The sequence below is a fragment of the Loxodonta africana genome, chromosome 22 (genome assembly GCF_030014295.1).
Source record: "Loxodonta africana isolate mLoxAfr1 chromosome 22, mLoxAfr1.hap2, whole genome shotgun sequence".
Lineage (NCBI taxonomy): Eukaryota > Metazoa > Chordata > Mammalia > Proboscidea > Elephantidae > Loxodonta > Loxodonta africana.
Window position 1 is genome coordinate 39,306,729 of NC_087363.1, and position 23,567 is coordinate 39,330,295.

The window sequence follows — 23,567 nt, forward strand, 5'->3', positions numbered from 1 at the left end:
GGGTATTGTTCATTTTCCAAGTATTTGATTTCTTTTCCCTAGTTTTTCTGTTATTGATTTCTACTTTTATTGCCTTGTGGTCTGAGAAGATGCTTTGTAATATTTCGATGTTTTGGATTCTGCAAAGGTTTGTTTTATGACCTAATATGTGGTCTATTCTAGAGAATGTTCCATGTGCGCTAGAAAAAAAAGTATACTTTGCAGCAGTTGGGTGGAGAGTTCTATATAAATGAATGAGGTCAAGTTGGTTGATTGTTGTAATTAGGTCTTCCGTGTCTCTATTGAGCTTCTTACTGGATGTCCTGTCCTTCTCCGAAAGTGGTGTGTTGAAGTCTCCTACTATAATTGTGGAGGTGTCTATCTCACTTTTCAGTTCTATTAAAATTTGATTTATGTATCTTGCAGCCCTGTCATTGGGTGCATAAATATTTAATATGGTTATATCTTCCTGATCAATTGTCCCTTTTATCATTATGTAGTGTCCTTCTTTACCCTTTGTGGTGGATTTAAGTTTAAAGTCTATTTTGTCAGAAATCAATATTGCTACTCCTCTTCTTTTTTGCTTATTGTTTGCTTGATATATTTTTTTCCATCCTTTGAGTTTTAGTTTGTTCGTGTCTCTAAATCTAAGGTGTGTCTCTTTTAGGCAGGATATAGACGGATCGTGTTTCTTTATCCAGTCCGAGACTCTCTGTCTCTTTATTGGTGCATTTAGTCCATTTACATTCAGCATAATTATAGATAAGTAAGTGTTTAGTGTTGTCATTTTGATGCCTTTTTATATGTGTTGTTGACAATTTCATTTTTCCACTTACTTTTTTGTGCTGAGACGTTTTTCTTTGTAAATTGTGAGATCCTCATTTTCGTAGTATTTGACTTTATGTTTGCTGAGTCGTTATGTTTTTCTTGGCTTTTATTTTGAGTTATGGACTAGTTATACCTCTTTGTGGTTATCTTAATACTTACCCCTATTTTTCTAGGTAAAAACCTAACTTGTATTGTCCTATATCGCCTTGTATCCCTCTCCATATGGCAGTTCTATGCCACCGGTATTTAGTCCCTCTTTTTGATTATTGTGATCTTTTACATATTGACTTCAATGATTCCCTGTTTTGAGCTTTTTTTTTTTTAATTAATCTTGATTTGTTTTTGTGTTTTCCCTATTTGAGTTGATATCAGGATGTTCTGTTCTGTGACCTTGTGTTGTGCTGGTATCTGATATTATTGTTTTTCTGACCAAACAATTTCTTTTAGTATTTCTTGTAGCTCTGGTTTGGTTTTTGCAAATTCTCTAAGCTTGTGTTTATCTGTAAATATCTTAATTTCGCCTTCATATTTCAGAGAGAGTTTTGCTGGATATATGATCCTTGGCTGGCAGTTTTTCTCCTTCAGTGCTCTGTATATGTCATCCCATTGCCTTCTTGCCTGCATGGTTTCTGCTAAGTAGTCTGAACTTATTCTTACTGATTCTCCCTTGAAGGAGACCTTTCTTTTATCCTTGGCTGCTTTAAAAATTTTCTGTTTATCTTTGGTTTTGGCAAGTTTGATGGTAATATGTCTTGGTGTTTTTCTTTTTGGATCAATCTGAAATGGGGTTCGATGAGCATCTTGGATAGATATCCTTTCGTCTTTCATGATGTCAGGGAAGTTTTGTGTCAGCAGATCTTCAACTATTTTCTCTGTGTTTTCTGTCCTCCCTCCCTGTTCTGGGACTCCAATCACACCCAAGTTATCCTTCTTGATAGAGTCCCACATGATTCTCAGGGTTTCTTCATTTTTTTTTGTAATTCTTTTATCTGATTTTTTTTCAGCTATGTTGGTGTTAATTCCCTGGTCCTCCACATTTCCCACTCTGCATTCTAATTGTTCGAGTCTGCTCCTCTGACTTCCTATTGCATTGTCTAATTCTGTAATTTTATTGTTAATCTTTTGGATTTCTGCATGCTGTCTCTCTATGGATTCTTGCAACTTATTAATTTTTCTACTATGTTCTTGAATAATCTTTTTGAGTTCTTCAACTGTTTTATCAGTGTGTTCCTTGGCTTTTTCTGGGGTTTGCCTTATTTCATTTCTGAGGTCATCCCTGATGTCTTGAAGCATTCTGTAAATTAGTTTTTTATATTCTGTATCTGATAATTCCAGGATTGTATCTTCATTTGGGAAAGATTTTGATTCTTTTGTTTGGGGGGTTGTAGAAGCTGTCATGGTCTGCTTCTTTATGTGGTTTGATATCGACTGCTGTCTCCGAGCCATCACTGACTGGGACGCTGGCTGCAGGCTCCGAATACAGTCGCTGCTTCCCCATAGTTGTTCGTTCTCCGTCTCCGTCACTCAGGTCCACTCTTTAAATCTGTGTTTGTTATTCAGGGTTCGTAGCTTGTCATGTATGTGATCAATTCACTTGTTTTTCCGAGTCTTTGTTGCAAGAGGGATCTGAGGTAGCGTCTACCTAGTCAGCCATCTTGGCCCCCTCCCCCCTGCCTTGTACCTGTACAGTTTTTTATATATTAAGGATATTAACTAAGGTGATATTAACTAGCTATTATTATTATTCCTCCAGGGAAGACTATGGAGACTTCAGAATCTTCCTCCCAGACTCAAGACCACAATCGAGTCCCCAGAGAAACGGAAGATCTAGACTGTATGTTTGCCTTCCCTCACCTTGTGGGCAAAGCCATATGGGAAGTGGAGTCCAGCAGTGGGTGGGACAGGAAAAGTTCTTCCTCAGCTCCTGTGGTCCAATGGCTCAAGTTACAGCTGAAATCTCTAGAGAAGTAGTAATTTTACACACATGAACACACACACACCAAGTGTTTGGTTCAGTCTGTTCCAAGTACTTTCTAGCTGTGATGGCCTTCAGTTGCTTCCCAAATCTCAGGAAGGCTCTGGGCTGGCTCTATGGAGAGGTCTTAAAGGGTGGAAAAGGTCCTGTCTGACTTCAGACTGGAGGATGAAAAGGTTTAGGGCTTGTTCAGATCCCATTTGTAAATTTCAGAGACATTCTAGATTGGCAGCTGCTCTTAGAGTCTAGTGGTCTCTGGGCAGGGCGGGGAGCTTAGCGAAATTTCCACCCTGGGCCTCTCTAAAGACCCTGGGACATCTGAGAGCCTTGATGTCCTGCACCTTCCACTGGCTTTGGGTGTTTGTCTCTCCTGGCTCCCCAAGTACAAGCCATCATCTAGGAAAAGGGCAGGCCTCGATGGTGCTGGGGTGGAAACGGTGGGAAATGCTCATCCCTTCACCTCTGTGTGCCTCTCAGACGGAGACACGAACTTCCATGAGCAAGACAGGGAGACTGGACTCTTTTCCCAAGAACTAAATGAGAAAGACAAGTCTTCCTCCTCCTCTTCCTGCTCATCCTCAGGTATAGCAATTTTTTTTTAGTTGTTGTAAAAATACATATAACACAACATTTGCCAATTCAACATTTTTCATGTGTGCAATTTAGTGATATCAATTAATCATGTTGTACAACCATCACCCATAGTCGTTGTCAAATTTTCCATCACCATAAACAAAAGCTCACGGCTTCCTAAACCATGATTGCCTCTTTCCCTCTGTCATCCGCCTCTGGTAACCACTAGTAAAACCTTGGTCTATGGGGCAACAATAGTTAGTCCTGGATAGAATGGGAGAAATGCATGGAGTAGAACTCATTCTTATTAAAAAAAAAAAAAAAAAAAGGCAGACAAACTGGAACAGTAGAGAACAGAGGACCCCCTGAGACTATTGCCCTAAGACACTCTAAACCTAGAACCGAGCCTATCCCCTGAGATCACCTTTTAGCGAAATAGAGTGGCACACAAGATAAAGGATATTACCCGTAAGATCGGTTCCCTACTTTAAAACCATCAGTATGAGACCAAAAGGTCAACAATTTCTCAAAAGCAAAGATGAGAATATAAGGGGACAGGGCAACTAGAGTACTGGAAAGGGAATAAACTGAACACATTTAAACAGAACATTAACATACTATGATAAATCTAACTAATGTCACTGTAGGAGCCCAGATGGCACAGTGGTTAAGCGCTCGGCTGCTAACTGATAGGTCAGAGGTTCAAACCTACCAGCCCCTTCTCGGGAGAAAGATATGGCAGTCTGCTTCTATAAAGATTTACAGCCTTGGGGCAAGGTCATGGAAGCTCCATAGATACACCCAAACTCCCTGAGGGACTGAATTACTGGGCTTAGGCTGTAGGGACCATGGTCTCAGGTAGCATCTAGCTCAAATGACATAACATAGCTTATAAAGAAAATGTTCTACTTTCTACTTTGGTGAGTAGCATCTGGGGTCTTAAAAGTTTGTGAGCGGCCATCTGAGATACTCCACTGGTCTCACCCTTTCGGGAGCAAGGAAGAATGAAGAAAACCAAAGACACAGAGGAAAGATTAGTTTAAAGGCCTAATGGACCACAACTACCACAGCCTCCACCAGACTGAGTCCAATACAACTAGATGGTGCCCAGCTACAACCACTGACCACTGCTCTGACAGGGATCACAATAGAGGGTCCTGGACAGAGCTGAAGAAAAATGTAGAACAAAATTCTAACTCAAAAAAGCAAAAAAGACCAGACTTACTGGCCTGACAGAGACTGGAGAAACCCCGAGAGTATCGCCCCTGGATACTCTTTTAGCTAAGTAATGAAGTCACTCTTGAAGTTCACCTTTCACCAAAGATTAGACAGGCCCATGAAACAAAATGAGACTAAAGGGACACACCAGCCCGGGGGCAAGATCTAGAAGTTAGGAGGGGACAGGGAAGCTGGTAATAGAGAGCCCAAATTTGAGAAAGGAGAGTGTTGACATGTCCTGGGGTTGGTAACCAATGTTGCAAAACAATATGTGTACTAACTGTTTAATGAGAAGCTAGTTTGTTCTGTAAACCTTCATCCAAAGTACAACTAAAAAAAGAAAAAAAAAAAAAAGATTTACAGCCTTGGAAACCCTGCGGGGCAGTTCTACTCTAACCTATAGGGTCTCTATTAGTTGGAATCGACTTGATGCCAACAGGTTTGTTTTAATGTCACTGAACAGTTTGTGTGGATATTGTCAAAGGGGAACCTAACCTGCTGTGTAAACTTTCACCAAAAACACAATAAAATATTATTAAAAAAAAAAAAGCACAAAAACAAAACAGAAAACTTTGTTCTAGGTATTACAAATATGATGTGTGTATGTATACATAGTTGTTGTTAGGTGCTGTTGAGTTGATTCCAACTCCTAGAGTAGAACTGCCCCATAGGGTTTTCAAGGCTATAATCTTTACAGAGAAGATTGCCAAGTCTTTCTCCTATGGAACCAATGGGTAGGTTTGATCCATCAGCCTTTCCATTAGCAGCCAAGTGCTTAACCACTGCACAACCAGGGTTTATATATACATGTGTATATATATATCTCACAATATTATTCCAAAATTTTACATGCAAAAACAATTCCCCATAATCCCCCAACTTGATGCTTCAATTGTTTTTCTTCTCATTTCCTTCTAGAGCCCATCTACTATACGTATAACTTGTACACAGTTGTAATCTGATCATATAGACAATTTTGTCCTCTGCTAAAAAAAAGTTTTGTATCTTACCATAAGCATTTTGGCATGTTATTCTGTGATATCCTTGTAGCTGTTTTTAATGTTTGCTAACTAGCCCTCATGTAGCTGCATCTCCTCTACTCTGACACTTAGGTTTATAGGGACACCCTAGTGCTGTGGTCAATACATAGATTCAGTCAAGCAGACGGCCTAGGTTCAAATTTATCCCTGCTGCTAACTAGCTGTGTGTCCTTGGATAAATTGCTTAACCTCTCTGTACCTCAGTGTCCTCATCTCTCAAATGCAGATGATGCCAAGTGTTATTACCTCATAGGATTATTATGAGGATTAAATTTTTCATACATATCATGTCTTAGAACAGAACCTATGACATAGTAAAAGCTCTAAAAATAGCTATTATTATTAAGATTCCCCCCCCCCATTTTATAATTCTCATAAAATGAGATTCTCATAAAATGTGCAATAGCTTTTACTTTTTGGATTTTTTGTACAAATCATATCCTTATATAAGTTTCTCACAAGTACTTTAATGGGTAGAATATTCTTTTAATTCAAAATATGATGTTGAATTTATAGCATCATCATCATCAACATCATAAAAATAAAAAAAAAACTAGTATTTATTGAGCACGTACTATGTGCCAGGTACTGTTCCAAGTACTTTGTACATAATAACTCATTTAATTCTCACGGCAACCCTCTGAGGAAGGTACTACTATTATTCCCACTTTACAGGTGAGGAAACTGAGGTACAGAGAGACCAACTGACCTGCTGTAAAAAGGCTCAATAACTTAGGATTCCCTGGAGGTCTCTCTGAAATCAGGAGGACCAGGGAACATGGGCTCTGGACTACACCTTGGTGACCAGAGCGCCTTCACTGTGATCTCTTTTACATTATGAACTCCGACTTAAGCTATTATTTGATGAAAGGGTTCCCACTGCTAATAACAAAATGCTTGTAAAGCACTGCCTTAATCTAATGTCCTTGTTTTGCAAAGAATGAGAGTGAGGCTTAAGGAGAAAGACCAGAAAGGCACAGAAACCCATTGCCATCGAGTTGATTCTGACTCATACTCTATAGGCAAGAGTAGAACTGCCCCCATAGTGTTTCCAAGGAACTGCAGGTGGATTCGAACTACTGACTTTTTGGTTAGCAGATGAGCTCTTAACCACTGAGCCCCTAGGGCTCAGAAAGACACAGAATGAATGATTATTTCAGCAGACAGTGGAGGGAGAGTGATTAGTGGGTACCATAGGTTGATTTGCAGCCACTCTCCTCACGGGACTAGAAAGGAGGCCACTGCCCTTATTTTAAAACAAAACAGAAACAACCAGGCCACCTACAAGGTTTAGCTCTGGTAGAAGAGCTCTCAGGAGCAGAGGGGCTGTTTGTGGCCTGTCCTTTGATTTCTTCTCCCTGGGTGGGAAGGGATGTTCTGTCTTCTGAATCGGGTTGACTCTCAGGAAGCACAGCTCCCCAGCCAATGCTCTCCCTCAAGGGAGAGGTCTCTGCCCCAGGCATGGGACTAGCTGTAATTTCCCAAACTCCAGAGAGTCCTAGAGGAAACAGGAAAACAGACAGTCCTAGAAGCCCAGAGACAGAGTGACATTCAGGATAATGGTCCCCAACCCACTGTGGCTGGTCTGCTGCTGGAATCAGACCTGTCCCTCTTCCAGGCTGACAGTGATCCCTAGCTCTAAAGGCCTGAACCTGGGGGCCCCACTCTGAAGCTCCCAGCCTGCCTCTCCACGCAGGACCCCAACTCATGGTCTAGAATCCAACCACTCCCTCCCTACGTATCTTATGGTTTTAAGGTATCCTATTATTTTTAAATTAAGTTTTGTTGTTTTTTTTTTCAATTGTAAAAGGTTATACATAGGTACATAAGGAGACCTGGTGTTAAAGCACTTGACTGCTAACCAAAAGATCAGCAGTTCAAAACTCCCAGTGGCTTCTCAGGAGAGAGATGTAGCAGTCTGCTTCCGCAGAGATTTACAGCCTAGGAAACCCTATGGGGTCACTATGAGTCAGAATCAACTCTACAGCAGTGGGTTATACATAGGCACATTGTCAAAAAAAAAAAAATCTTTTGCCATTGAGTTGATTCCTACCCATGGCAACTCCATGTATTGCAGGGTAGAGTTGTGCTCCATAGGGTTTACTTGGCTGTAAACAAAGAGGTACCTTGGAAGACAGGCCTGGTGATCAGCTTTGAAAACTCTATGGAGCAGTTCTACTCTGCACATATGGGGTTGCCATGAGCTGGAATTGACTTGATAGCAATTAACAACAGGAATCTTTATGGAAACAGATTACCAGGCATTTCTTCCTTGGAACTGCTGGTGGGTTCAAACTGTCAACCTTTAGATTAGCAGCCAATTGCAAACAGTTTGTACTACCCAGACTCCTTGTAGGAAATATAGGGCATATATATATATACATATAAAACCAGTTGCCATCAAGTTGATTGCAACTCATGGTGACTCCCTGTGTTTCAGAGTAGAACTGTACTCCATAGGATTTTCAATGGCTATGATAGAGAAATAGAAAGAAAAAAAATCACCCTTAATCCATTACCCGGAAATAACCACCAAATAAATGTTAGTGTATTCCTTACGTGTATTCAATAAGCAGTTACAAAGTACCAACTAGGTGCCAGGTTCTGTGATGGGTACTGGCAACACCAGTAAGAAATAATGAATCCTTCTGTCCATGGAGCCCTGGTGGAGTAGTGGTTAAGAACTTGGCTGCTAACCAAAAGATCAGCAGTTCAAATCTACCATCTGCTCATTGGAAATCCTATGGTGTAGGTTCTACCCTGTCTTAGGGTTGCTATGAATCAGAATTGACTTGATGACAACAGGTTTTTTTTTTTTTTAGTTTTCTGCCAATAGTTATTTTTTTCAAAAGTCGCGTTAGAGAGCATTTAAAAAAATTGTCCTCATTTTAAACAGCACATATCCTATAATACCTTTTATGTAAATTAAGAGTCTATTATAGAGAGAGCTAAAATAACGTTTGTTCACATGTTGATGGACGTTGTCCCTGGCTGATGAAATCTGGGGGATTTTTTATTTATTTTCTGTGCAGTTTGATTTTTTTGCAACAGTCGTTATCTTTGTAGTAATGAAAACGTTTTTTTTTTCTTAAAATACAGAAGGGAAGAAAATAGAAGTCACTCACAATCTTATCTCTACTGTTGTCATTTCGATGTCCTTCCTGATACTTCTTTGTATCTAGTTGAGATTGCGTATGCACTGATTTTGAACCACAGTCAACTTGATTTTCTGGATTTGTAAAAATTATCCATGATTGATCAGGAGGTCCCCAAGCACACTGAGGGACAGCTCAGCCCTTTGGCCATCCTGCGGAAAGGGCATCTGCTAGACCTGGGGCCAGAAACTACTGGGCCTGTATTCCTGGAATGCTGACTGGTCCAAGTGTGCAAAAGACCGGGTAATTGTTCAGGACTTTATCAAGCTCCCTCAAGGCTGAGCACCCTTGGGACAGTGGAGGACTCAAGGCTTGTCCTTCAGGAACTCAAGAGGGTTGGAGAAATGAGCATCCAAGGACCACTAACCCTCAAGCTCAGTGTATCAAGTGCAGACAGTTGATGCTGTAAAAACCCCAGAGGAGTGGGCAAGATCAGTGTGAGTTGGGACAGTTGGAAAGGGCTTTCTACAGGGGATGTGACCTCAGCTTAACCTTTAACCTCACTAATATGATACCTTATATGACCTTGGGGTCCCTGAGTAGCACAAACTGTTAAGCTCCCAGCTGCTAACTGAAAGGTTGGAGGTTCTAGTCCACTTAGAGGTACCCTAAGAAAAACCTGGCGATTTGCTTCCAAAAGATCACAGCCTTGAAAACCCTATTGTTCAATACATGGGGTGGCCATGAGTCAGAATTGACTTGATGGCAACTGTTTTTTTAAATATGAACTTGTCTTATCTTCATGAAAGCCTTATGAAGTAGACAAGACACCAACGGAAATATTAAGTAGACAAGAAGCCAACAAAGATATTTAGTGATTTGTCACGCAGTGGCAGGTCTCCTACCCTCACACCACCCCCTGGTAGAGCTCTTTCCTCCAAACCACACCCCTCGCCTGAACTAAATTCTGAGATGCATTGTGTTCATGTTACTGGATTAGGGCCTGTGCCCTGGAGTAGTCGAGCCAATGAAACATACTCGAAGTCAGAAAGAGAGAGAAAGTTTCTTAGGAGGTGACACCAACAGAAACTCTGACAGCAATGCAGGCTGTGTTTATGGAGTCCTGAAAAGCAATTTTTACATAAGAGCTTATGTATCATTTTGGCAAGAATTACCTAGTGTTTTCAAGCACATAGTCCACAGATGGTCATATACATCACAAAACAACTACAAGAAACTCTTTATTAAACTAAAGATATGCATGCCGGACATCTGGACTCTAGTCTTTATGTTTGTAACAGGCAAAAAAACTTACATAAAAATCTCTCAGCTAGTGGAACTGGCCTGCCAAGTTTACTCTGACTAAGATAAGGAGCAAGAGAGAAAGTTGCAGACCAAAAGCGCCAGGCAGCCTTCCTAGCTGCTGTCTTGCAGGCTGAAGGCCATTTCCTAAGAGAACAAAGAAGAGGAGGGAGACCAAGGCCGCAAAAGCTGAGAAGGCCCTGCACCCTTTTGGAAAGAGACCAGTGCAGCTGTTGCAATAAAAAAAAACTTACAGGTTACTTAGAGTGTCATTATGGCATTAGTTATGTCAAGCTCTCAATTGCCCATTTTGAAAAGGAGAAAACATGTTGCAAAGTATTAGAGTCACAGTCAGAATGAACATATCCTCAGCTCCTTCCAGGCTGAGGTTCTCCTACAGCTTATGTTTGTTCCCTGCAGAAGGCAGTGGTGAGGACCAGCACCCCAGAGTAACCAGAAAACATCGACGGAGACTGGTGGCAGGACACCCACACAGGGACAGCTCGCCTGGTAGGGGATTTTTAAAAAAAAAATCTAAACCCACTATGCCATCAGAGTTTCCTTATTGTTTATAAAAAAAAAAAAAAGTTTTTTTTTTTTTTTTTTTTTTAGAGCAGAAATACGAAGTAACCTAAACGTTCAACAACAAGGAATTAGTTAGACAAATGATGCTACACCCTGTCTGTGTTACAGCTCCATTCTTCATGTATCTGTGAATTGAAAAAGAAAGACATCAAATTATATAATTAATTTAATCTCTTTTATGTTTTGTAGAAATCACACATACTTGGTTAGAAACAAAACTAGAAGGGAAAATATCAAAAAGTGATTATCTCTGGATGGTATAATTATGAATGATCTCTGTTTTCTTTTTTGGAACTTTCCTATACTATAAATGTTTTACAATAAGCACATTTTATTTTATTTTTAATAGACTTAGTTTGTTAGAGCAGTTTTAGGTTTACAAAAAATTGTGCAAAAAGTACAGAGTTCCCATATACCTCCCCCCTACATTGTTTCTCCTATTAACATTTTGCATTGTACATTTGTTACAGTTAATGAACCAATTATTATTATTTTTAACTAAATTATTATTAATCAGTTAGTATTAACTAAAATCTATAGCTTACATTAGCATATTTTATTTTATAACCAGAAGAAGATAATTTTTTCTATGCACCCTATTGAGCACAATTTACTCTGTGAAACATATGGGATGGCCTTGAGTCGGAATCAACGGGACTGCAACAGGCTTTTTTTTTTTTTAATATCTAGTGCAGAACCTTGGCACACACGAGGTGCTTAATAAATGCTTCCATGAAGCTGCAGTTGAGTTGAATGTAGGCTTTGGAGATAGACCTGGGTTTGAATCTTGGAGTTACCACTTATAGGCTGTATGACCTTGGGAGAATAATTTAACTTTTTGAGCCTCAGTTTCCTTATCTTAAAATGGGTGGGAGCGATAGTAATACCTTCTTCATAGGATTTCCATGAGGATCAAATGAAGTATTAAACATAAATACTTAGTACAGTGTCACTATGAGTTAGAGCAGACTCGAGGGAAACAGGTTTGGTTTTTTGGTTTTAGTATAGTGTTGGTACATCGTGAGTACTCAATAAATGGCAACTATTATTATTGACTTTGAATAAGTCCCAGTCCCTCTCAGTCCCCAATTCTAAGTAAACTGAAGGCTTTTACCTCTGGGGGCTCTGAGAGGGGTGTCAATGCAAAACCGAAGCACTTGTAGGGCTGTCTTGCCTCTTGAAGACTCACACTCCACCCCCCCGCCCCACACACACACATGCACACAGAGGGCCTGTGTTACCTTTTAAGGCTTCAGACATGTGGGACACTGAGGCTGCCCTGAGCCACTGTGACTGGGGAGAGCTGACTAAAGGGGTTTGTGTCTCAACCAGGTGCCGAGCACGTTCAGCCTGACGTTTCAAAGGATGGGCTTCAGCTCTATGAAGGTAATCAGTCATCCAGTGGCTTCAGAGAAAACAGAATTAGACCAAGGACATGGGGGTTTAGAAATTTTTGGAGTGGAAATAAGGTCATGAGGATGTCCTGTAAGCTGAAAAGTCCCAGGCAAATATAGAAGATGTGACAAAGATAGTGTTATAACATTGGCTGATGGGGACGGGGACATGAGCCTTTTCTACCATGGTGATGTCTGGAGGAAATTTTACAGCCTCTTCCAAGCTGTAACTTTGACTTGTGGGGTAACCTTGATCAGTCACCTAATCTTTCTGGGTCTCAGCTACCCAACCAGCAAAAGAGGACATAATCAGTGCGTTCTCTCTTGGAATACTAGGCTCTTTAAACATGCAAGGGGAAATTCAGGATCTCATTTCTGCGAAACTCATTTTATGGAATAATTGTTTCCAAGTGCCATCATTATTATAGTGAAGCATTATAAATATTATGGCGCTTTGCTTGGTAGAACTTGCTAGATGAAATGGGGGAGTTTGTAGGGAGTAAGCCAGTTTGCAAAAGAGCCTGACAAATACAAACTGCCAGATTAAAGGAGAAGCCTATTGAACTTTGTTTAACCCAACCATTGCAAAATCTACTTAGTTTCCTCACACCTGGTAATAACCCAAGAAAAATGACAGAAAAAAATACATATATATAGGTGTATTCAAAGAAAAATGAGTCATCTGTTATGCATAAAAATATAACCAGTGGTTGTCTCTAGGTGGTAGTACTGTGGGTAATATATTTATTTTGTTTATATGAATTTTCTGATTTGGGTGTTTTTTTGTTTTTTGAGGGTTTTTTTTTTGTTTAGAAAAATATTTTTAATTACTCAAGTAGTTTAAGAAAAGAAAGGTTTCACTGGGTATACAAAAAGGTAGAAACCGTAATGTTGACAAGGGTTTAGCATTTTTTTTTTCTCATAATGCAAGTAATTCATATTCACTGTAGAAAATATAATCACTTACTTGTGAATTACTTCCCCCAAGACCTTGGAGGTATTTAGTAAATTATATTTTTAAGTCTCATTTCATGATGTTCTGGATGTGTTCTCTGTACCCTTGGGACTGGCCACTCTTTGGTCATTTCACACATGGTGCCACCATTTGCAGTGTGTAGAGTGTTTGTTCACAGCCATGTGTTGAGTGTCCCCTTCTGATGTCTGTGTCTTGGGGCCGACCTGAAGTACAAGAAGTGTAACGGGACCAGGACTCTTGGGGGTGGTCATCATGAGGGGTCCTGCCTGCCCTTGACAGGAAGAAGGTGACAGAACTAGGAGAGGGATCGCTAGAGAACTAGAATAGGCAGAGCAGCTGGTGAATGAGGCGGGAAAGCCACGCCCCAGACCGCACTGATGGGGAGGCTGCAGCTCAGAACAGCTCACTCCACTCCTAGGCAGCCCAGACAAGGGGCTTGACCCACAGGCTACCCCCAGGCCCCACTCGCGGCAAGGGTCCTAGTATACAACCCAGCTTGGCTCCCACCACTCAGGACCAAGGTGGGGCTGGGGTTCACGTGATCAGGTGTGAGCACCTGCACCAGGATAGGCACAGAACAGAAAGAGGTGGAAAACTGAAGCCCATTTGTATGCAGATATGTTTTATTTGGCTCACAGAGTGTTTTTTTTTTAGTTGCTACATTTAATCAATTCTACAACTCACATTTTTACACATTTGAACATCTCCGAAATAAAGATGCATCTTAAAACTCCAAATATCTTTAAATTACCATTACTAGCAACTTGCAAGTGTAATTGGCAGGGAGTTTTCTTGCTTGTAGTACATAAAATGTCAAGTCTTACAAATGATGGCATCTTCGAGCTAATGAAATAAGATAGTTGCCAACATTTTTTTTAAAAAATCAGGAGGTTTCACATAAAAACCTGGGAGTCTGGCTTCTCATGGAAAATTGGAAGACCTGTCACACTGGACAGACAGTTTTCAGCTGGCTGGGGGTAGCGTCCCCTTTCAATGGAACAGCGCCCCTTCCCCCAGCTTGCTCCTGTCCCCATTTGACATACTCCAGGTCAGCCTGTGAGAGACGTTCCCCTTGGAGTCACTTCTCCCCAGCCAGATGATGATGGCTATGTGACCACTGCTCTTCCTTCTGTGCAGGTGCACCTGGAGAGATGGTGCCCTCTGGGGAGTCAGGTGAGTGTCTGGTTAGGGGAGACGGGTCACTGGAGCTGGTGGCAAGGCCTGGGTGTTGCCTGTCTGCCCTGTGAGGGCTAGCCTTTGTCAATGCACATACTGTGGGAGATGGGAACTCCCAAGTGAGAGCAGGTATAAGAGGGGCCTGGAGCCCTGGCCCTGGAGTCCTTGGGTGGAGCAAATAGTTAAGCACTCAACTACTAGTGGAAAGGTTGGTGGTTTGAAGCCACCCAAGACACCTCGGAGGAGAGGCCTGGCAATCTCTTTCCAAAAGGTCACAGCCATTGAAAACCCTATGGGGCAATTCCATGCTGCACACATGCGGTCACCATCAGTCGGAATCCACTTGATGGCAACTGGTTTGGTTTGAGTTTTTTGGGGTTTTCTGGCCTGGACTCAGCATGAGGCAGGAGCCCCTGCAGATTAGAAAGGGGATCCAGGTAGGAGACAAGGCGATTATAACCATCAATGACTAGAGAAAAAGATCCCTCAGGGGGCTGGAGGATTTGAGCAGGGCCTATGGCTCTCCCAGAAGGGAGGCCCCTGTTAAGGACCCAAGCTGATCTAATGTGTTTCTAATTTCCAGGACTCCGGAGGAGAGGCTCTGACCCAGCAAGCGGTAAATATGCAAACTCAAAGAGGAGAGTGGGAGGCGGCCTGGATTCCAGGGGAGTGGGGGCTGGGTAGGGAGGGCAACAAAACAGCCTGAGAGGGTTTGTTGGTGTAGCAGGGACGCTGTCACCAGGCAGGGGTCACCATGATTCAGGAAAGGGACCTCCAGGCTCAGGGGATATGGAATGCAGACTAAGATCTGTGAAGGAGAAGGGCGTTGGTCGGGGCCCCAGGAACAGCCACCCCCCCTTCACAGTTTTGCCTTGACTGGCCCTGCAGTGAGTGCCCTCTGGCCCAGGAAGAAGAACCCCTGAGGTCAATTCTCAGTCAGGGAAGAAAAGCTACTCTTCCCACGTCAGAGTTAAGCACTTATCTCTCCCTTGTTCCTAAGGAGAAGTGGAGGCCTCTCCATTAAGAAGACTGAATATCAAGAAAGATGGTAAGGAAATTAGCGTTTCAAGGCAGCTTCTGCCTGTCTGGGGCAGATTTCTATCTGAAGAAAGTCAGCTGGTGGCTTAGAACAATCATATCCCGCCCCTGTCATGTGCCCTACATGCAAACTCCTCTGCTTAGAATCACCTGGAAAAGGTGGTGCAGCTATTCCCATTTACAGATATGGAAACAGACTCAAGAATGGGGAGTGGTCTTACAGCAAGTAAGAGGCAGGGCCTGGGCTTGACCCCTGTTCCTGTTCTCTCTCTCTGCTACACACAGTCACTACGATGATGAAGGCTCTCCAGGCGTTGTGGCAGGATGGGGTGGGGGGTGCTAGAAATGGGCCAGGCTGAGGAAGCCATGAGGTCAGACTTGGCTAGACCCTACAGAAGGAGCCAGGAGAACTAGAGGGACCACCTCTGTTTCAGGCCTGGAAAGATGAGCGGGGAGGGGAGAGATCACAGTTTGTTTTTGTTTTCAAATACACTTTATATTTAGAGCAATTTTAGATCTACAGAGAAACCGTGCAGAAAGTACGGAGCAGAAAGTACAGAGCATACCCATTTATCCCCTGCCCCCTGTACACTCTCTCCTATTAACATCTTATATTTTTTATTCATGTGGTAGATTTGTTAGAGTCGATGAGCCAATATTGACACTTTACTATTAACCATACTAATATAAACGATTAGACTTCATTCTTTGTGTTGTACAGTCCTGTGGGTTTTGACATAGTATCATGTGTTTGGTGGTGTCTGGGTTATCCTGTGTCCACCATTACAGCATCATTCAGAAGAGTTGCGCTGCCCTAAAAATGCCTTGTGCTCCACCTAGTCATCCCTCCTCCCCTTCCCCAAACCCCTGGCAACCACTGATATTTTCACTGCCTCTATAGTTTTGCCTTTTCCTGTATATCATGTAGCTGGAGTCATACAGTTACAGCCTTGTCAGACTGACTTCTTTCATTTAGCAGTAGGCATCTAAGGTTACTGTATGTCTTTCCGTAGCTTGGTAGCTCATTTCTTTTTTTTTTAATCACTGAATAATACTTCATTGTGTGGATAGATCACAGATTGTTTATCCGTTCACCTATTGAAGGACACCTTGGTTATTTTCAGTTTTGGGCAATTATGAATAAAGCTGCTATAAACATTTGTACGCAGGTTTTTGTGTGGACTTAAGTTTTCAGTTCCTCTGAGTGAATACCTAGGAGTGTGATTGCTGGATTGTATGGTAAGCCTACGGATAGCTTTATAAGAAACTGCCAGAATTGCTTCCCAAAGTGGCTGTAGTGCTTTGCATTCTCACCAGCAATGAACACAAGCTCCTGTTGCTTAACATCCTTGACAGCATTTGATGGTGTCAGTGTCTTGGACAGATATGTAGTGGTATCTCATTGTTTAAATCTTTAGTGACTTACGATGTTGAGCGTCTTTTCATATACATCTGTCTGTCTTCTTTGGTGAGGCATCTGTTCAGATCTTATAATTGAGATGTTTACTCCCTTATTTGTTGAATTCTTAATTGTTGAATTCTCTGTATATCTTAGATACAACTCCTTTATCAGATAGTTGTTTCGCAAATATTTTCTCCCAGTCTGTGGCTTGTCTTTTCGTCCTCTTAAGAGAACAGGTTTTTGATTAACAAATGGCAGTTGTTCTAGAAGCATCTTAAATGGTTGCAAAAACCCCACCTTCTGGGATTGGGGAGATGTGGGTCTGAGCTGCTGGTCCTGCCCCTGTCCGGCTGGATAAACCAGGGCATGCTGATTAATTTCCCTGGATTATAAAGCGAGGTTCGTTGCACTAAAACTGAGATTCCTGAAGTGCAGGCCATGTCCAAGGTGCTTCAGGACATGAAATTATACTGCAAAGCAAGAAAGCAATTCCCCTTTCCACCCTCTTTCCTAGAGGACAGTCTCGGTTTGTGCCTTTGATGCCGCACCGAGCTTTCCTAATTTCGCTTTGGAACACAGAGAGAGCAGGACTCTCCCTGTGTTCCAGAGCCTTTTAGATAACAATGTCTGGCTAGAACTTAACCATCTTGTTTTATTTTCATTGTGTTTGTTTTTATGACAGGGGATCCTAGTTTCCCATTTACTATTGTGATATAAAGTTTCCTTTTTAAAAAGTTTATTTAAGAAAAAAGGAATCTAAAGAAAAATGTTCAGTAAATAGTATTACAGACAGTACTTGGATTAGCACAAAATGGTGAAGGTGGTAGGCAGTGGTACATGGAGATGGTAAAAATCACAAAGGTGGTGTGTGGATGCCTGAAGTCGGAACAAAGGAGTTTCCCATCCCGATTCCCATCCATCCTCACAGGGACATAGAGGTTGCTCTCTTCATTTTATCAAGGAGAACGCTTAGGCTCAGAAGGGTTACGACGCTTGTCCAAAGCATCACAGCACATCAAGTGGCTGACCTGCACTGAACTTGGACACATTACCAGCTGCCTCAATACCACAGACAGGGAACCTGCCTCATTCAGGGAGCCTTCTCTAAAATGCCCTCTTTTTTCTTTTTTTATAACCGTTTTTGCATCTCCTATAATCACAGTCATTTGACCGGCCCCAGAGGAAGCAGGAAAGTTGCCTTCTCCCTCCAGGTCCTCCACAGTGCCTGACTAAGCACAGAGAGGCCTCCTTTAAGACAGCCCCTGAATTCCTGCCCCAGGCACAGGCCCTGCCTCTCCTCTCCTCCCGGTACCTCTTAACTGTGTGAACGCTTTAAGCCTGCAATTCCACTTGTAGGCATCAGGCCTCCAGAACTACCACACAGGTGCACAAAGGTTCACTTGTAGTGATGTTTGTGCAGCATCGGTGGTAACAGCAAAAAACTGGACACCTCTAGGTGCCCTGGGTGCAATGGTTAAGTGCTCGGTTGCTAACCAAAAGGCTGGCAGTTTGAACCCATGAGCAGCTCAGTGGGAGAAAGACCTGGAAATCTGCTCCCCTAAAGACCACAGCCTAGGAAACCCTATGGGGCAGTTCTACTCTGTCCTATAGGGTCGCTATGAATAGGAATCGACTCGATGGCACACAACAACATAAACGGGTGCTCTGGTGGCACAGGCAGTTAAGTGCTTGGCTGCTAACCTAAAGGTTGGCGATTCGAACTTACCCAGAGGGAGAAAGACATGGCAGTCTGCTTCCATAAAGACTGAAGCCAAGAAACCCCTATGGAGCACTTCACCTCTGTAACACAGAAGGACTCACTCCACGAATTGGAATCAACTTGACGGCAACTAACAACAACAGTTACATAAATGGTTGTTGTTGTTAGCTGCTGTCATCTTACCTCCAACTCAAGGCGACCCCATGCACAACAGAATGAAATGCTGCTTGGTCCTGCAGCATTCCCACAATTGGTTGTGGATTGCACTGTTGTGATCCACAGGGTTGTCACTGGCTGATTTTCAGAAGTAGATTGCCAAGCCTTTCTTTCTAGTCTGTCTTAGTCATAGCAACCCATAAGCCTCCACTGACAGGTGGATAGTGACTGTGTTTGACGTGCATTGGCTGGGAATTGAACCCAGGTCTCCTGCATGGAAGGCTAGAACTCTACCCCTGAACCACCATGGTGCCCGCATCAATGGCGGACCAGTTAAATAAATTAGGGTAAATTTATATACAACACAACAGTAGGCAGCCACAGAAAAGAAGGCACATCTCTGTGCTCTGAGGTGGAAAGATGATCTGGTCTGGCAACAAAAGGGAAAAAGCAAATTGCAAAGCAGCAGGTATACAGATTGGTCCCCCTTTTTTAATTAAAAAATGCGGGTAAGTATGCCCGGAAAGGTTTTGCCAATCACTACTCACTTTTAGAAGTGAGATTGGGAGGGAGAATGGGGCACCATGAAACGTCTAATTTTCAATGGACACATTTGCATTATTTTACAGTTGCGTTTAACATTCATTCCACAAATCGAGTATTGAGCACCCCTGCGTGCCAGCCCTGCTCTAGTCACTGGCATCCGGCCAGGAACAGACGGGCTAAAATCCCTGCCCACGGAGGAGCTGGCCTCCCCCTGGGAAGACAGAATAATAAGCACAGAAACGAAAATAAAATACGCTGCGTGATGATAAGCGTTACAAAAATAATAAAGCGAGATAAGGGCTGGAATGTGGTGGGGCCTGAGTCCTGTTTTGGTTCAGGTGGTCAGGAGCAGCCTCCCTGAAAAAAGTTACATTTGAGCAGAGACCGGAACACGTTTTGTAATTGAAAAGGAGAAGGAAACGAATAGTAATCCTCGCCTCTGCTTTGACAGACGAATTTTTCCATTTCGTCCTCCTCTGCTTTGCCATCGGGGCTTTGCTGGTGTGTTATCACTATTACGCAGGTGAGCAGGGGGTTCTGGGGGCGCCACGGTAGGGAGAGGCACCCTGGTGGGGGTGTCGGCATGGGAAAGGAGTGGCACGAAGGGCCCCGGGGAGGGATGGCATGGGGGAGGAGAGGCAGCAAGGGGGAGGGGGAAGAGAGGGCTGACGCGGGGGAAGGGGCAGCATGGGGGAGGGAGTGGCACGGGGAGGGGGTAAGCAGCGGCATAGGGGAGGGATGGCATGGGGAAACGGGAAAGGATGGGGGCACGGCATGCGGGACCTGGCACAGAGAGTAGAGCATACCCAGAAGGCTGGGAACACACGGTGAGGGGTGGCATGGGGATGGGGTGGGAGGGGGAGGAGGCCAGAGGTGGGGGGCGGGCAGGCCTGCTGGGTGATCATTCTGTCCCCTGGCTTCCCTTCCAGACTGGTTTATTTCTTTCGGGGTTGGCCTGATCACCTTTGCCTCCCTGGAGACCGTTGGCATCTACTTTGGGCTGGGTAAGGCCTACCCACAGTGTCTTGGCGGGGGTGGCTGGGCTGGCCACAATGCTTGCCAGGGACGGGAGAATGGTCATGACCTAAACATTTTTTTAAATGTCATTATGCTCATGTTTTCTTCCTGACCACTTCCAAGGTCAATGTGAAATAACTGGCCAAACCCAGTGGAAAAATTAGACAGCTCCATAAAAATGCAACTCAACCAGTTTAAAGTGGCAAATAGAATGAGCCAGATGCCTAAAATGAGCTAATAAATGGGACTGGGTGCTGAATTCAGCCAAGTTCCCGGCATTGTTCTTATGGTCCATTTTTGTTTTTAATAATAATAACTATCACTATCATCTAAGCTCAACCTGCTGCCTGAAATTCCACCATTAGAGCTTTATTTGTGTGAGTAAGGCTTTTGTCTAGGGTGGGCAGGTGGAAGGATCTGATCCCATATCACTTGAGTGGGCACAAACCCCAACTCCTCTTTCTCTTTTGTTTTTGAACAGTATACCGGATCCACAGTGTCCTGAATGGCTTCATCCCCCTCTTTCAGAAGTTTAGAGTGCTGGGTAACTTGAAAGTTTTTCCTATGGTCACTGCTTCTCTCCCTATCAGAGTCTTCTGTTTTTAATGAGGCTTAGGAGGAAAGAGCACAAGATCTGCAGTTAGGGCCCTGCATTCAAGTCTTGCCTCTGCCAATTTATCAGCTCTCTGACCCCGGACAGGCCCTGTAGCTTCTTTCAGCCTCAGTTTCTTCAACTGGAAAATGGGTGTAATAATGCCTACTGCACAAGGATGTTGTGAAGGTCAAATGAGGAAGGGATGCAAAGTCCCTAACAGAAAGACACGGTGTAGAAGTGACGGGAATCTGACTATTCCACATTCTCTCATACTTCACACTTTTCCAAACGCTATCTTCTCTGTGATTTTATTTTTTTAATAGCAACTGGGGAGGTGGCTGTAGTTTACTTATACTTAACTAATGAGGAAACAGAGGCTCAGAGAGGTAGAGTCACTTGTCCAGGGTCACATAGCTAGAGTAGCTGAGCTGGGCAAAAGTAGATCCTCTTTGGTGACCTGTAGCTCAGTGCCCACCATTATGCCTCAAATGGAAAGGCCAGGTGGCTGTGTGTCTCTGTGCTGGGGCAATACCTGTATGTCACCAAGTCATCAAGCCAACTCCCTCTGTCTCCTTAAGCCTATTTAATTAGTAAAGGGGAAAATAGCTATAATGGCTGTGGGTCATGGAGACAGATGGCTTCTGGGCCGACTATATCATTCCAGCTGTGAGCGGGTGTTTGGGCATCTGGGAGCGTAGGGACCAGGCTTGTCTTCCTTCAGAATCTCATGCCATCCTGTGGCTTTGCCTTCCAGGGTTTAGGAGGACTGACTAAGGCCAGTGCCGGGCAGGCAGCTGGGCCAGGCCCCGGTCTGACCACCACTGCATCGCCTGAGCCCACGAGGATGGAGTGACAGAGCGACATGTGGGAGCTGCGCAGGCGGGCCAAGCTACAGCAATAAAGAAAGAGCTTTTCCTCCCATGTGATCTGAACGTTGGCACCGGCCTGGGGCCGGGGCATCATTTGGGCAGTGTTGGCATGCAACCTAGCGGTCAGGAGGGAAGGGAGAGGGTGGGCAGGGGTGTCTGAGACCTTCCCAGTACCTAGATCAGCAGGAGGACTCTGGGTTGTCCCTCCTCTCGGGAGACAGTAGGAGGCCCCTAGGCCCTGCAAGCTGTAATCTTTCTGGGGTCATGGATTCTCTCAAATCCCTAGTCTGTGGGCTTTTAGGTCCTATACAGCCATCCCAGGACAGACAGACAGTCCGCTGCCCTGAGACATGGAGTCACCAGGGCAGGCCCCCGGGTGACCCTGATGCAGGTGAAATATTGAGGACTAGAGTCACAACAACCAGGCATCTCCCCTCAGCCCCACCATCCAGCACCAGCTTCACTGCCTGAACTCCATCAAGATTCAAATAAACAGTCTCTTCCCTGGACTAAAGAGAGTCAGCTAAACATTCCTTTGGGTTTCTTGAGCATGAGGACACATTGACCCCATCTAGTCAGGGAGGACACTTTGTCCTATTGGATAAAGTATGAAAGAGGATAAATGTGCAGCCCTTCACTTTAGGTCTAGGATTTCAATTGCACAGGTTCAGAATGGGAGACAGGGCTTTGCAAACATTCCTGTGAAAGAGATCTGGGCTGTTAGGTATTCTCAGCTCAACAAATACTAAAAGAGTGATGTAAGGGTGCAAAACAAAACCCATTGCAAACTTGGGTTTCATTAATAGAGTTATAGTGTCTAGACTGAAGGAGGTGATAGTAGGTCCTCCTTGTACTGCCCAGGCCACACCTATAGCATGTGTTCAGTTCTAGACTTAAATATCAAGAGGGACAGTGACAAACTAGAGAACACACAGAAGATGAGACCAGTGTGAGAGTATAAAGGAAGAATGAAGAAATAAAAATTCTTTGACTAGCAGAAGAGAAGAACGGGCTTCATCGAGCTCATAGACTCGTGGAGGACACTTTTTCAAGTACTTATGGTGCTCCAGGAAACCCTAGTGGTATAGTGGTTAAGAGCTATGGCTGCCAACCAAAAGTCGGCAGTTTGAATCCACCAGGCACTCCTTGGAAACCGTATGGGGCAGTTCTACTCTGTCCTGTAGGGTCACTATGAGTTGGAATCGACTTAATAGCAACAGGTTTGGTTTTGGTTTTTATGGTGGTCCAGGCACTTTCACATACGTTATCTGATGTAATTCTCACAGCAGCCTTGACATGTGGAATCATCCCCAATTTACAGATGGGGAAACAGAGGCTCAAAAAGCCCCTTAGTAACATGCTTAAGTTCACACAGCAAGTAAATGGCTGAGCTGCAATTGAATCCAAGCCTGAGTTCTCCTTATGCCAAGCTGCCTTATAGAGCATGGCTAATCCAGTCTCCCACCCCAGGCAGAGCGCCCGTCCCTGAGGGAGCTGGAGTGGCCCAATGATTCCCCCAGACTTTGGGATTTCTCAGACATATAAAATTTTTTAAGTGGAGGGGGACCCCCACAACATTGGGGCTACCAACTCTTTACCAATTGAGAACAATAAAAACAACAAGTATCACCTACTCTCAGCACCATTTTACAAAAGAAAGAACAGTTTTGCACCAAAAAAAAAAGAAAAATTATAGAAACAAAATGGAGTCGAAAATTGAATAAATTAATCTTATGAAAATCTTACTATGTGTCCTTATTTTGCTCAAATCGCTGTGGCTGCTGAAAAATTAATCTTTTGGAAACCATGAGACTAGAGACCTAAGGACTTTTAATGTTCTCTCATTTCTGGGGTTTTCCAACCTCAGCTCCCACATCTCTAGTGACGAAAGCCTTATTACTTCCCAAAGCAACTCGTACTATGAGAGTGTTTTACTCTTGTTCTAAGACAATGTTCTAAATGATGTTTTAGGAATTTCCACAGAAGAATAAAGAGTTCTTGAGTTCCTGCTGTATGTTGCATTTCGTCAACACTCAGCTCCTGGTCCAGCCCTAACATCAAAGCCTGGGACACCAGGTCCGAC

The 23,567-nt window shown here is 43.4% G+C and overlaps 1 protein-coding gene across 5 annotated transcripts in view; it reads left to right on the forward strand.

Annotated features, from left to right (window-relative positions):
• TMEM40 (transmembrane protein 40) overlaps positions 1 to 23,174 on the forward strand; it is a 58,365-nt gene extending 35,191 nt beyond the window's left edge. Inside the window, exons 2-12 of one of the 5 annotated variants that reach the window (XM_010589957.3) lie at positions 2,561 to 2,641; positions 3,260 to 3,364; positions 10,431 to 10,520; positions 11,928 to 11,981; positions 14,103 to 14,138; positions 14,725 to 14,757; positions 15,142 to 15,189; positions 19,455 to 19,526; positions 19,933 to 20,007; positions 20,502 to 20,564; positions 21,370 to 23,174. In XM_010589957.3, the coding sequence (XP_010588259.1) occupies positions 2,561 to 2,641; positions 3,260 to 3,364; positions 10,431 to 10,520; positions 11,928 to 11,981; positions 14,103 to 14,138; positions 14,725 to 14,757; positions 15,142 to 15,189; positions 19,455 to 19,526; positions 19,933 to 20,007; positions 20,502 to 20,564; positions 21,370 to 21,389 (677 nt within the window). In that variant the 3' untranslated portion in view covers positions 21,390 to 23,174. The remainder of the gene's footprint in view (positions 1 to 2,560; positions 2,642 to 3,259; positions 3,365 to 10,430; positions 10,521 to 11,927; positions 11,982 to 14,102; positions 14,139 to 14,724; positions 14,758 to 15,141; positions 15,190 to 19,454; positions 19,527 to 19,932; positions 20,008 to 20,501; positions 20,565 to 21,369) is intronic. The other 4 variants (XM_010589960.3, XM_064274861.1, XM_010589959.3 and 1 more) reach the window with 4 other exon arrangements.
• Positions 23,175 to 23,567: the final 393 nt, after the last annotated feature.